Source organism: Panthera tigris, chromosome X (genome assembly GCF_018350195.1).
Source record: "Panthera tigris isolate Pti1 chromosome X, P.tigris_Pti1_mat1.1, whole genome shotgun sequence".
Taxonomy (NCBI): Eukaryota; Metazoa; Chordata; class Mammalia; order Carnivora; family Felidae; genus Panthera; species Panthera tigris.
The window spans coordinates 37,956,853-37,971,010 of NC_056677.1; the positions used below are offsets into that span (position 1 = coordinate 37,956,853).

Here is a 14,158-nt window from a genome sequence, read left to right on the forward strand (position 1 = left end):
ATCGTTCCTTTATTTATCTATTTCAAAACAACTTTTGGGGTTTTTTACAAAAGATATTCAAAATATACAATACAAACAAAATGGAAAGAGGAAATCTCCATATTTCCATTCACCTATCCTATTCATTATTTATTTATTTATTTTAATTTTTTTAAATTTTTTTTTTTTTTTTTTTTTTTGAGAGAGAGAGAGAGAGAGAGAGTGCAAGTGGGGGAGAGTAGAGAGAAAGAGGGAGACACAGAATCCGATGCATGCTCCAGGCTCCAAGCTGACAGCACAGAGGCCAACACGGGGCTGGAACTCAGGAGCCGTGAGATCGTGACCCAAGGGGACTTAACCGATTTAGTCACCCCGGGGCCCCTATTTATTTTAAATGTTTATTTACTTTTGAAAGAGAGAGAGCATGCAAGTGGGGAGGGTGCAGAGAGAGGGAGAGGGAGACACAGAATCAAAGCAGGCTCTGTGCTGCCAAAACAGAACCCGGGGGGGGGGGGGGGGGTGGCTGAACCCATGAACTGCCAGATCATGACCTGAGCTGAAGTCGAACGCTCAACCGACTGAACCAGCCAGCCACCCAGGTGCCCCTCATTTATTATTTATTAATAAGACTCCCACATTTTTATCTACAGCCAAACTCCTGCTTTGAGTCTCTGGCTTTCTGTTCAACTATCTACCCTATAACCTTCATCTGGATGTCTCAAAGTCATTTGAAACTGATCATGTCCAAAAGTAGGCTCATGATCTTCCAAATTCTAGCCACAACCAAGTCCTGTCAGTTTTACATGTAAATGTCTCTAATATGTCCACAGCCCTCCAGGTGCCACCACCCACCCTAGTCCAAGACCCCATCACAGCTTTCTTTGAAAAATCCCAAGCTTTGGACTCTTCGTATGTATCTACTCTTGTCTCCTTCAACCCGTTATTTACATGGTAGGCAGATAGATGTTTTCAAAATGCCATCTAGTTGTATTACCCTTTGCTTAAAATCATGCAGTGGCTTCCATTGCTTTAGAATACAGACCAAGAGGGACGCCTGGGTGGCTCGGCCGGTTAAGCATCCGACTTTGGCTCAGGTCATGATCTCATGGTTTCTGAGTTCAAGCCCTGCACCAGGCTCTGGGCTGACAGCTCGGAGCCTGGAGCCTGCTTCGGATCCTGTGTCTCCCTCTCTCTCTGCCCCTCCCTGCTCATGCTCTGTCTCTCACAAATAAATAAACATTGAAACCAATTTTAGAATACAGACCAAGAGTCTTACTTTGGCCCAGCTAACCTCAGCCGTTTTGTCTCTCATGTTCCTTTCCTCCCCTCGCTATAGCGCCACTGTCCGGCTTTCAGCTTCACCAACGAACCATGCTTTTTTCTACTACAGGGCCTTGCCCACATTGTTCCCTCTTTCTGGAAAACTTTTACACCCCCCAAACCCAAAGTTAACCTCTAGAGTGGTCAAGACACGCTAACACTTTCTCATCACTCGGAACCTTTCCAACATAACATTTATCAGAACACATCAAGCGTGTGGTTGTCTATACCCTCTACTATAGCTCTTTTAGCAGACTGTATGTTCGATGAAGGTCTCCGGCTGTCTCGTGTTGCCCGCGTATCCCCAGTACTTTGCCCTGTGCCTGGCACATAGCATGAAATCAAATATTTGAATGAAAAGAAATGAATGCAATAGGGGTATGGAGAAAGTTGGATGGAATCATAGTTAGGAAAGGTCTGAATTCTTTATATCTCTTATTTCCTTTTCACTTCAATGTCTAACAAGATAAAAATGTTATCAATTTAGTCATAATCTCAACCACTTTTCTAGAAAGTAAAAGCTTTTAAAGCCTGATAAAGACGATATATTCCCTCACAGTTTCTTCAACAAGATATTGATACGGAATTGGGAGGTGGACAAGAGAAAGAGTTATAGGTGGATTTTTAAGTGTTTTTTAGAGAGGGAGAGAGAGAACAAGTGGGGGGGGGGGGGAGGCAGAGAAAGAGGGAGATAGAGGATCTGAAGTGGGCGTCACACTGACAGCAGAAAGCACCAACCCAGGCATCATGACCTGAACTGAAGCTGATGCTTGTCAACCGACTGAGCCACCCAAGGGTGGATTTTAAAAAATATGTTTCTTTTTTTTCTTTTTTTTTTAAGATTCTTTTTTTTATTTTTAAATTTGTTTTTAACGTTTACTTATTTTTGAGAGAGAGACAGAGCACAAGTTGGGGAGGGGCAGGGAGAGAGGGAGACACAGAATCAGAAGCAGGCTCCAGGGTCTGGGCTGTCAGCACAGAGCCTGACGCGGGGCTCGAACTCATTAACTATGAGATCATGACCTGACCTGAAGTCAGTTGCTTAAGCAACTGAGCCACCAGGCGCCCCTGATTTTTAAAAAAAATATTTAACAGATTCTAGTTAACTTCCTGGAGTTCTCATCACCTACCCTAGATGTTATAATTACATCTATTTTCGAGGGTTCTAATAATGATGACCAAACCAGCTCTAGGAGGATAAAGTGTAAATATAAAGAAGGGATAAAACTAGCAAGAGGCTGATTGTACAGTGAAACATAGGCACTAAATATCCCTCTTTTCCGTAGGATGGGGAAACACATGTTTTCTTTTTTTTGTTTCTGCGCCTTAGCCAGCCCTTCACCTTCACTTTTAAAGTGCAGGTCCCACTTAATCTGTGATAGTTGAGTTCTTAATTTTCTCGCCTATGCGCTTCGATTTGGGTCAAGCACCTCAGCTTGAACCACCCCACAGAGAACCAATCGTCACCAAGTCAAGCCTAAATAACAGTTCCCACTTCACCCCGCCCCCTCCCTAGGGAGGGCCCGCGCGCGGCTGCGCAGACCTCACCCTGGCCCCTTGTGACGTCACAAAGGAGCCATCGCGGGTGGGCGCGGCCATTACCCTGCCATCTTAGTCCCCTTCCCGAGCCCACCCGGCCCAGTCCACTTTTAGTCACGGCGTGAGAGTAACGGCACTAGGCCGAAACTCTCACGCGCCCACCGCTCCATCCTTTGGTGGTGCCGCCCGCCCTCGGGGCAGGCGAGGTAGGCGGGGCCAGGCTGCGGTAGCGCCGGGTCTCCCCACCACCTAGTGGGCTGGGCCCCTCACCCCCGGGCAGGCCCGGGAGAGTGCCGGTTCGGGACAGCAGGGACCGGCAAGGAGCGGGCCCGTAGGGGAGGGGCAGAGGGCAGAACACCGCGTCCCTCCTCACGCGCTACACCACCATGAGCGCACACAACTCGCCCGCCTCGCAAGGGGGCCGAGGTGGCCGGGGGGCCGAGCGCGCTCCCGGAGCCGAGGGCATCGCTGCCCAGATCCCGAGCCAGGCCTCCATCTCGGGCGCGGCCGCATCTTCCATGTCCGGGTCGAACATCCATGCCGAGTGGCGGACCTTGACCGGTTCGTTGGCCAGGCAAGCGTGGAGCAGGTCCGCATCAACGGACACCGGATACGAGAACATCTCCGGGTCCAGCGCGTCGGCCCAACTCGACTTAAGTCTTAGCCGGAGGACCAACACGGACTCTAACACAAGCCTCTGGCGCTTTGACGCCCACGGCCAGAGTCACCAGATCCCCAAGTCTGCTACCCGCTTGAGCACCGCCGAGAGGGCCGCCCCAGCATCCGACCCGGACGCCAGCAACGGTCGGGGATCGGTACCAGCACCTGCCCCGCCCTCAGACTCCACCCGAGTGTCGGTGTCTGAATCCACCCTGGCCGCAGGGCGCGGCTACCCCCGAGTATCAGTACCAGGACCTCCTATAACCAATAACTCTTCCCCAGAGTCGATGCAAGGGTCCGACCCGCCCGTGACACCCGGCTTCCTCAGGGTATCTACACCAGCACCTCCTCCACCCAGTAACACTCTCCAAGAGTCAGCACAAAGGTCGGCCCCGCCCTCAGTGCAAGGCTCCTTCCGGAGTTCAGTGCAAGGACCTCCCACACCTAACTCCCCTCTAGTGTCACAGCACGGGTCCTTGCGGTTCCCAGTAGCTGGCTTTCCCCGAGTGTCAGTAGACGGATCCGCCCAGCTCTCGGACTCCACTGTAGAGTTGTTGCAAGGGTCCGCCCCGTCCTCCGTGCTCAGCATCCCCCGGGGTTCGCTGCAAAGATCTGTCCCGTACTCCGACGTCTTCCGAGCGTTGGTGCAAGATAGCGCCCCGCCCTCAGTGCCCGGCTCCCCCCGGGGTTCGCTGCAAGGATCTGTCCCGTACTCCGACGTCTCCGGAGCGTCGGTGCAAGAGAGCGCCCCGCCCTCAGTGCCCGGCTCCCCCCGGGGTTCGCTGCAAGGATCTGTCCTGTACACTAACATCTACCGAGCGTGGGTGCAAGAGAGCGCCCCGCCCTCAGTGCCCGGCTCCCCCCGGGGTTCGCCGCAAGGGTCTGTCCTGTACTCCGACGTCCCCGGAGGGTGGGTGCAAGAGACCTCCTCGCCCTCAGTGCCCAGCTCCCCCCGGGGTTTGCTGCAACGATCTGTCCCGTACTTCGACCTCTACCGAGCGTGGGTGCAAGAGACCGCCTCGCCCCCAGTGCTCGGCTCCCCCCCGGGTTCGCTGCAAGGATCTGTCCCGTACCCCGACGTCTCCGGAGCGTGGGTGCAAGAGAACGCCTCGCCCCCAGTGCCCGGCTCCCCCCGGGGTTCGCTGCAACGGTCTGTCCGGTATTCTGACGTCTCCGGAGCGTCGGTGCAAGAGACCGCCCCGCCCTCAATGCTCGGCTCCCCCCGGGGTTCGCAGCAGGGAAAGGTCCCGAGCTCGGACTCCACCCAAGCGTCGGGACAAGGATCCGCCCAGCCCCCAGTGCCCGGCTCCACTCGGGTGTCCGTGGAAGAATCGACTCCGCCCCTGGCCTCCCCCCGAGAGTCGGTAGAAGGGTCCGCCCCGCCCTTGACCGGACCCACTTCTATACCTACGCCCGGGGAGAGTCTCAATCAGAGCATGGCGAGTCGGGAGAAGGCGAGTGTCGCGGGCCACATGTTCGACGTAGTCGTGATAGGAGGCGGCATCTCAGGTCAGTGTGGGCCGTAGCGGTAACCTGAGGAGCCCTGGCCGGCCTGGGGTGGGGGCTTGCAGTAACGCCGCGGCGTTTGGGGGTCTCTTTTGTGCATGCTGGTGTGCAACAGTGCCCGGCCCCGGATCCTGCAAGCGCGGGGGTTGGGCCAGTTTTGCCTGTGGTGTGAACTGGGGGAGACAGAACAAAAATTTTACTACTACAATTAAATACTAACATTTAACTAGCTCTTGCTGTGCAGTTAAATTCAGTACGTTACTGGCATTTTCTCAATCCTGGGAGACGGGTACTATATTCGTCCTCATTTTACAAAACCAAAAAACTGAGGTCTGGAGACTTTTCAGTAACTTTCCAGAGGTCAAATCACTTAGCCAGAAAGTGGCGAAATCATTTTTTTTTTTTTTTTTTTTCTAGTTAAGACCTTTACTTCTAATCCCTGAGGTGGCGGCTGCTTTGATTCACTCATTTCATGTCCTTTGCCCTAAACAGGATATCAGTGTTCGGATTTTTGTACTATGGAGGTAGTAATAGTGTTATTCCAGTTCTACTCTTCTCCAAGCACTTTTCTTTAGAAAATTTGGTGAGTGAAGAGGAAGGAAGAATCGTTTAGTAAACATTTAAAAAAAAATTTTTTTTTAATGTTTATTTTGAAGGGGAGAGAGAGTGACAGAGTGCCAGTGGGGGAGGGGCAGAGAGAGAAGGAGACACAGAATCCGAAAGGGGGCTTCACGCTCCCAGCTGTCAGCATAGAGCCCTACCTGGGGCTGGAACCCTGGAGCCCCACAAACCCCGAGATCATGACCCAGCCAAAGTCCGACACCTAACCGACTGAGCCACCCAGGCGCCCCAATATTTCTTTTTTAAGAAGAGGATGGGCTTTTAGGTTGAACCTAACTCCCACCATTTCTTAGAGCTTGCAGGAAGGTGTAGGGCATTTATTGCCCAAAGGGAACCCTTTTCTGAAGCAGAGGCTGATTGTGTCTTTTATAAGCACTCCCACCATCTGAATCTTGTCCTGTGTGGAACTGGTGAGCCTGGGCTCGCCCGGTCCTGTCTTGCTTTTGCAGCTGACCGAGTGGTGCATGAGGCTTGCCAGTATTCTCCTGGAAATCTCATCATGATTGATATATTAAATTGTCACTTAGGCTGTCATAATTGGTAAAATATTTGAAATTTAGGAATTGTGTTTCAGCCCTAGCTAAAATCCCGTGTGAATCTGCCCAGGAGCGGGAAGGTGTTAATTTCTGAAATGTATCTGCAGAATTTGATATAGGAAGAGGGAGAAAGAAGGTGGAAGGGAGTAAGTCTGGTAGCCCCACAGTAGCCATTTTTGTGTATAATTCTTTTGGGGAGACTCTGAACATGCTTACAAATTAATTTTGGGTGGAGATAGCTTTTGACTTGGTCTGTTGAGGATCAACAGTCTGAAACGCCAGAGAAGAGGGTGGCCTGAGCTGCTGCTTTGACAACTCCAGCCAGTGCCAAAAAAAACCATGCATGTATGTTGGAGCATCGGAGGAAAGCAGACCCTGGTGGCGAGTAAGAAAAAGAACTATATTTCTCTTGTTTCCATTCATTCATTCATTCGTTCATTCAACAAACACTCGCTGAGTGCCTGCAATGAAGAGAACGGTTGTTTCCAAAAACCTAGTGCTCCTATGCAAGCCTCCTAGAAACAATGTGATTGGTGATCACTAGGAAATAAATATTCTGATAGTGTGGCCTTGTAAATTGATTATTTCTCTCTCTTCTCCCATCTCCCATCTCCCATTGATTTTGCACTTCGAACTTCTTTCTGGTATTTTATCTTTGTCCTTTTCTTGTTCTGTGCTCCAGTATTCCTTAAGGAGCATTTTGTGTTTCATTTTCCCTCTGCCTGATTACCTGCTTTCTCCCTGTCCGCACCTTACTCCCAGTAGGTGGTCTTGAGCAGAGGTGGACTTACCGTGTAGGTGGTGACCCTCATGCTTTATGGCCTTACAGCTGCAGGTGCCTTCTGGCTCTCATTCCGAATAAATAGCTTCATGCTGAGTCTTGGGTTGGTAATGTGGCATTCTTTTTTTCTTAGAAAAAAGCATGCAAGTAATATAAGCTTCAGGCCCCTCAAAACCTGGATCTGTCTGTAGTCACTAGTGACTGTTAATTTCTTTGTGTCATTCAGAGAGTGCAAGCAGGGGAGGGACAGGGAGAAGGGAACAGATGATCTGAAGTGGGCACTGCCCTGACAGCCGTGAGCCCCGTGCAGGGCTCGAACTCATGAACCACGAAATCATGGCCTGAGCCACAGACGCTCAACCCACTGAACCACCCAGGTGCCCCGGATTTGAGTGATTTTTAACACCAAAACTGGCCAGAGACATTGCATTCCAGCTCTGGTGGCTTCCCAGGTGGTTCACAACTAAAATAAAAGGAGGTGCAAGTCTGGTTCAGGATAAACCCTGCACGCAGACTGGGTATTTCATGAGGAGGTGAGAGGCATTACTTCCCAAGAGCTCTTGAGATACCAGAAGCATAATCTTTGTGTGGGCCTGGCAAAATCCCATGAGTTACTTAATAATCCCTCTATCAGTTTTTAAATGCTTTGGGATATTTCTTACAGCTTTTGTCAGGACTTGCACGCTTTAATATGCTACTCACACACTTACAATACATGGCCAATACTTAATACTTAGCATCTGTAACAAAGCAGCTCCCAGAAGAGTACAAATTCCACATGACATTCCTCAAAATCAATCTATAGTAACAGAATGACAGGATCTTAATATAGCTCTCTTTTGTCATTAAAAAAAAAAACAACATAAAACAGAGCATGTCTTATAGCCACAAACCCCCTTTTTCTGTCCACTAATCAATTACATAATTGTATCTACTATGTCACTAGTGGAGATGGGAAAACCCACCTGCCCATTTGTAAGCAATATAATGGTACATTTAGCATGCTCTGGCCCTTATGTGTCATCCATCATCTGTCACCAAGTCCTTCTTGAAACTCCTTTCATTTTGTGACACTTGGATCCTGAATTTTTTATCCCACACTGATCGCTCCTTTTCTGTTCCTTTCATGTGCCCATATTCTTGTGAACTTCTCGTTTTGAAATGGCCCCGAGTCTCCGTTGTTGGTCACTTTTGGGCTCTTATGCACTCTCTCCCTTCTCTTTCTCATTCTGGAACTTCAGATTTATCTATAGAACGCTCTTAAGTCTCTAATTGGGGTCTGTTTCGTTCTCTCAGCTCCTGTTCTACAGCTTATCTGCTGCTGGATATTTCACACTTGAGTGTCCTCTTCTTACTTCGTATTCATCACGTCCAAAAGCCTCCTTGCCGTCCCAGCCCAGCTTGTCTCCCTCACTTCTTGGCTCCACCTTCAGTTCCTTATTTGGGCTCTTCCTCTTCTCCATTCCCAGTGACTCCCCCCGTCCCCAGAATAGACCCTGGACGCCTTCAGCTCTCCAAGTTACCACCGTCTTTCCAGTGGCCACCCTTTACTTTAGGTTTTCCTTTCATGTCCATCCTGCAGTGTTCTCCCAGAGTTGATTTTTTTTTTTTTTTAACTTGAGCGGAGTTGACCCACAATGTTACATTTGTTTCAGGTGTACAACTTGGTGATTCAACAAGTCTGTATGTACTTCACACTGTGCTCACCCCAAGTGTAGCTACCATCTGCCCCATTACGTTGCCATTACGGTACCATGGACTATATTCGTTATACTCTGCCTTTCATCCCTGTGGCTTATTCATTCCGTAACCAGACTTGATTTTTTTAAAATTTATTTATTTTTGAGAGAGACAGAGAGAGCATGAGCGGGGGAGGGGCAGAGAGATGGAGAGAAAGAGGACCCCAAGTGGGCTTCATACCATCAGCGTGGAGCCCGATGTGGGGGCTTGAACCCATGAGATCACGACCTGAGCCGAAATCAAGAGTCTGCCGTTTGACCGATGGAGCCCTCCAGGCGCCTCCAGACTTGCTTTTTTTTTTAAACACTTCTTTCATCACCTTGCTCTTCTGCTCAAGACCTTCCCTGGTCTACTCCCAGCCTCTCAAACTCCCCAGTGCATCCCCAATTATCTGGCCCCACTTTGTTGGACAAGTAGCATTTCCCACTGCCCCCAGCATGGAGTTGAGCTTTGTTTTTGTGTTTCTTAACATGGAAGTGCTTCTCTCTCACTGCCTACATCCTATCCATTCTTCGTCACCTGATTCATGACCCTTTCCTTGACCACCCTGGCTGGCCTTGATTTTTCTCTCTCTATTAGTGCTTGTCCTCTCTAACAATCTACACTCATTTTCTGTCTCTATGTGTATTTCTTGATGTCATTTTTTTTCAAGTTTATTTTTTTATTTTGAGACAAAGAGCATGTGAGCAGTGGAGGGGCAGAGAGAGGGGGAGAGAGAATCCCAAGCAGCCTTTGCACCATCAGCGCGGAGCCTGATGTGGGACTCGAACTCACGGACCGTGAGATCATGACCTGAGCCGAAATGAAGAGTCGGCCACTTAACCGACAGAGCCACCCAGGCGACCCTCTTGATGTCATTTTAACTATGGCAATTCAGTCCTTGACTATAGATGCTAGTTTTTACTCAGGAGCTGACAGAGAGAGAGCAGATGGCAGAAACGAAGCAGGGTAAGATTTAAAAATCTGCCCTGAACTGAGCATTTCTGAGTTGGCTCTCTTTAAGGGGAAGAAAAAAGGAAAAGAAAAAAACAAACAAAAAAAAGCCCATCTCCAGGGGACAGTGTCTACTTCAGAGTCTTTGGGCCAAAGGGTTTTTGGAAAGGCAGTCCAGTCCAATCCCCTAAGATTTTAATCCTCTTGACGGCATCTCCTTAGCGATGGTCTGGCTGTAGCTTTGAACACGTCTAGGGAAGGGGAATGCTCTGCCCCTCAAAGCAAGTCCTTGTGTGCCTGGACTCCTCCAAGCCCTTTGGGAGCCTCTATTCCATATGCCAGGCGATGGCAAGATCACGGGGAAAGAGGGATGATGATGAGTAAGTAGTTTCTCCGCCCATAAGGTGCCTGGTCCTCTTTTTAGAAGTAATCAAGGAAGAGCGTAATTGACATTCATACAGTGAGAGAAACGTTAATGGCATGAATGCGAACAAAGTCTTGGGACCTTGAGAGATAAGTTTCCAAGTGATAACGCTGGATAGTCCGGGGTAGGTAGTTTCTGCATGCTTGTTGAAATTTTTAAGTGTCATGTAGAAAGAGATCTTTCCAACTAGTGTCTGAGTAGTGGAACTTCCCTGTATTTTTGAAATCTTGCCATTTGCAACTACGTGGATGGAACTAGAGGGTATTATGCTAAGTGAAATTAGTCAGAGAAAGACAAATAGCATATGACTTCACTCATATGAGGACTCCTAAGACACAAAACAGATGAACATAAGGGAAGGGAAGCAAAACTAATATAAAAACAGGGAAGGGGGACAAAACGTAAGAGACTCTTAAATACAGAGAACAAACAGGGTTCCGGGAGGGGTTGTGGGAGGGGGGATGGGCCAAATGGGGAAGGGGCACTAAGGAATCTACTCCTGAAATCGTTGTTGCCCTATATGCTAACTAACTTGGATGTAAATTAAAAAAAGAAATTAAAAAAAATCCATTGTTTTAAAAGAATAGAGAGCACTAGCCACCCAGAACTCTGTGTTATGTAAAATCAGCAGGGATTGAGTCCTTCCCATCCTCTGAGACATACCACAATTTGCCTTCTTGCTGAAATACATCGCCGTGAAGAGTCAGTTCTGCGGAGAGCATTTCTGCCATTTTAACCCAGAACTTGGCAGCACATCCTTGTGGTTCTGTAGTGATTAAGAAAAACATTTTTAAAAATGCAGCTTATTTTGGGCGCCTTAGTTATTTAGATACTCTGAGGTTCAGCGCAAACCGAGCGTTGATTTTTCTTCTGCATTTCTGGACCCTTCTTTGCCTCTCTTTTGCATTTTTTCCCCTCAAAAATTCACTAGGATGCTTTCACTTTAGATACTTTTTTGATGTTAAACAAAGAATTCAAGAAAATTTGCGTTCTGATTTTTTGAAGTAGGAAATGCGGAAGCCTGTTAGTGGTGAATATGGGTCATACCGTTCTTGTGCAGGTGTGACATACACATATTTTACAGGTGTACCCAGAAAGCCTGAGGTCCTGTTGTGGTTTTCTATCACATGCAGGGGTTCGCAAGAGTGTAGACATCCAATTAGCGTCCATTTGAACACTTACACTTGCACGTATGAAATGGATAGATTTCATAATGACAGCTCCCTTTCGTTTTCTGTCTGAGTGATGAGAACTGCACAGGATCAGCCAAAAGAAGTTTCAGTACGTTTTTTACTCTTGTAAGGTTTGAGACAAGTTGATCGTTAGGACTGTTTTTTTCTTTTTTCCTTTATTGTGAAAAATACAGGTTTACCAGGAATTGAGATTGCCACATTGACGATCTGTTCCTTATTATGTTGTCATTTAGCATTATGAACTAGGGCACCTTAAAATATATTTTTTTAACATTTAAAGAAAAAGTTTTAAGTAATCTCTACACCCTGCGTGGGGTTCGAACTCAACGACCCCGAGATCGAGTCGCACGCTCTACTGACTGAGTCAGCCAGGAACCCCCAGGGCATAGTTTAAAATCTTTAAACTGTGGTTTTGTCATATATAAAATTAGAGGTTGGAGTAAGTTGGATTATGTTATATGTGATGTCTCTTCCAGCATCTCTTTTAGAAATTAGTAGTTTTCCTAACTGTCTCTGCAGCTTTCTGTTTTGGACTCATCCTCAACCTGTTTTTAATTCCATGTTGTGTTCTGGAAATGGTTTGCATGATCTCTCATATTGACATCCTACGGTAAATTTTTGTAAAAATTATTTTTAAACGTTTTATTTATTTTTGAGAGTGAGAGTACAAACAGGGGAGGGACAGAGAGAGAGGGAGACAGAGGATCCGAGGCAGGCCCTGTGCTGCCAGCAGACAGCCCAACGCGGGGCTCGAACGCACAACGCTGAAATCATGACCGGAGCCGATGTCGGCTGCTCAACCAACTGAGCCCCCCAGGCGCCCCTACATCCTACACTAAAATCAGGGTCTGGGGCTCCCTTACACATGTTCATTCACACCTTCTCCATGACTTCTCTGAGCCTTGTTTCAAAGCCCTTTTGGAGTTGCTGCTAAGCCAAAGTAAATAAAACCCCACTTTATAGCAATAGTTAATCAATTGATTAGGTAAGAGTGTCAATAGGAACATAAAAATCAGACGATAAGCTTTGAGAGTTGAGTTTATTACATATTAACCATGTTCAAGGGTCACAGAGTTGCAGCCTGTAAGGGCTCACAGGGACCAAACCGAGGCTCAGAGGGATGAAATGAACTACCAAGTGCCACAAAATTCTTACTGGCATAACTCGACCTTGGACCCCTAAAATATCGACTGCTAGGACAGTACCGCTTCCATACCCCACTTCACTGGGCTGGCCTTATAGGCCTAGTCATAGAACTGCAGTGAACCTTCCTATTGCTTTACTTTAATGCTTGATGCTCTGAAACTTTGTGACTATTGTTTCACTGTAATTAACATTTTAGAATATATTATGTGGCATGTTACTGCTTCATGAACATTTACATTTATTATTATTCTTTTAACATTTATTTACTGTTGAGACACAGAGCATGAACAAGGGAGGGGCAGAGAGAGAGGGAGACCCAGAATCAGAAGCAGGCTCCAGGCTCCGAGCTGTCAGCACAGAGCCCGACGCGGGGCTCGAACCCACGAACTGCATGATCGCGACCTGAGCTGAAGTCGGCCGCTTAACCGACTGAGCCACCCAGGCGCCCCTCTTTTGTGTTTAAAACATTTTTTAGAAGATTTTTATCTTTAAGTAATCTCTACACCCAACATGGGGCTCAAACCCACAACCCCAAGATCAAGATCGCACGTTTCTCTGACTCCGCCAGCCGGGTGTGCCAAAACATTAAAAAAAAAATTTTTTTTACCATTTGTTTATTATTGAGAGACAGAGTATGAGCATGGGGGGGACAGAGAGAAGGGGAGACACAAAATTTGAAGCAGGCTCCAGGCTCCGAGCTGTCAGCATAGACCCCGGCGCGGGGCTTGAATTCACAAACCGTGAGATCATGACCTGAGCCGTCAGATGCTTAACCAACTGAGCCATCCAGGCTCCCCCATTTTTTTTTTAATTGAAGTATAGTTGACATACTAAAGATAACCTTTAAAGGTGGCCATTTCCAGATTCAATGAGTTTGCTGGGAACGGTGGCTTAAATTCAAGACCTTTTTCTTGGCACACCTGCATGTATTTGTTCATTCACTTATTCATTCATTCATTCATTCATTCATTCAATACATATCTGTCGATTGAGTGGCTCAGTACGTGCTGTGAGCGAAATTTATGTTTTCTTGCTTTGGAGCATTGCTTCTAAAGCTTCAGTGAGCTGATGTTTGACTATACTTTTTATTGTCCTCGGAGCCTTCAGTCCAAGAGTCCAAACGTGTGGTTATGTAAGAATTCTCTGGGCCAGAGATCACCTTGCTGAATAATAGAAAGTTAACTTTAAAAAATTTTGTATGGGACACACACTATTCACATTCCTAGGTGATGTTGAATGTGAAAGTTGAAGAAAAATGTCACTTTTAGCAATTAAGAGGAAGAACCAGGAGAACCAGAGCATAAGCCATAGCTGTACTAAAGTTTTGCTTCAAAACGCTTAGCTTGTTGTGTTCTAAGCATTGCTTACCTGGGTCCTTGCCCAGGGGAGTTTATTACTGTAAATATTTGGACAGTCTTCTGACAGATGAAACCAGCTTTCCCAAAGTGTGTTTCCCAATAGGGTTTTGTTGTTGTTGTTGTTGTTGTTGTTGTTGTTGTTGTTGTCTTAAAGGCAGAAGGTGGACAAATGCGGAGTCAAACAGGTCTCTTCACTGCAGGACTTATTAGGGTCTTTAATATGCCAGTGTGTGTCACACATTTCCCAGAAGGAGAAATGGCCTGTCCCAACATCCAGGAACATTGATACTTTTCCCTGGAGCGTCTTGAAGAGTAGTGTTCTATAAAACATCTTGGAAACTATTGCTTGAAACCACAGTGCATCCCGGGGTGCAGAATCTAAGGACAGCAGTGTGGAGGGTCTTTGGTGTGGATTTTTTAAG

At 47.3% G+C, this 14,158-nt stretch overlaps 1 protein-coding gene across 1 annotated transcript in view; it reads left to right on the forward strand.

Moving 5' to 3' along the window:
- Positions 1 to 2,926: 2,926 nt before the first annotated feature.
- The window catches only part of LOC102961954, a 69,858-nt gene continuing 58,626 nt past the window's right edge, over positions 2,927 to 14,158 (forward strand). The window contains exon 1 of the mRNA XM_015538513.2: positions 2,927 to 5,007. Coding sequence (XP_015393999.2) covers positions 3,225 to 5,007 — 1,783 coding nt within the window. The 5' untranslated portion in view covers positions 2,927 to 3,224. The remainder of the gene's footprint in view (positions 5,008 to 14,158) is intronic.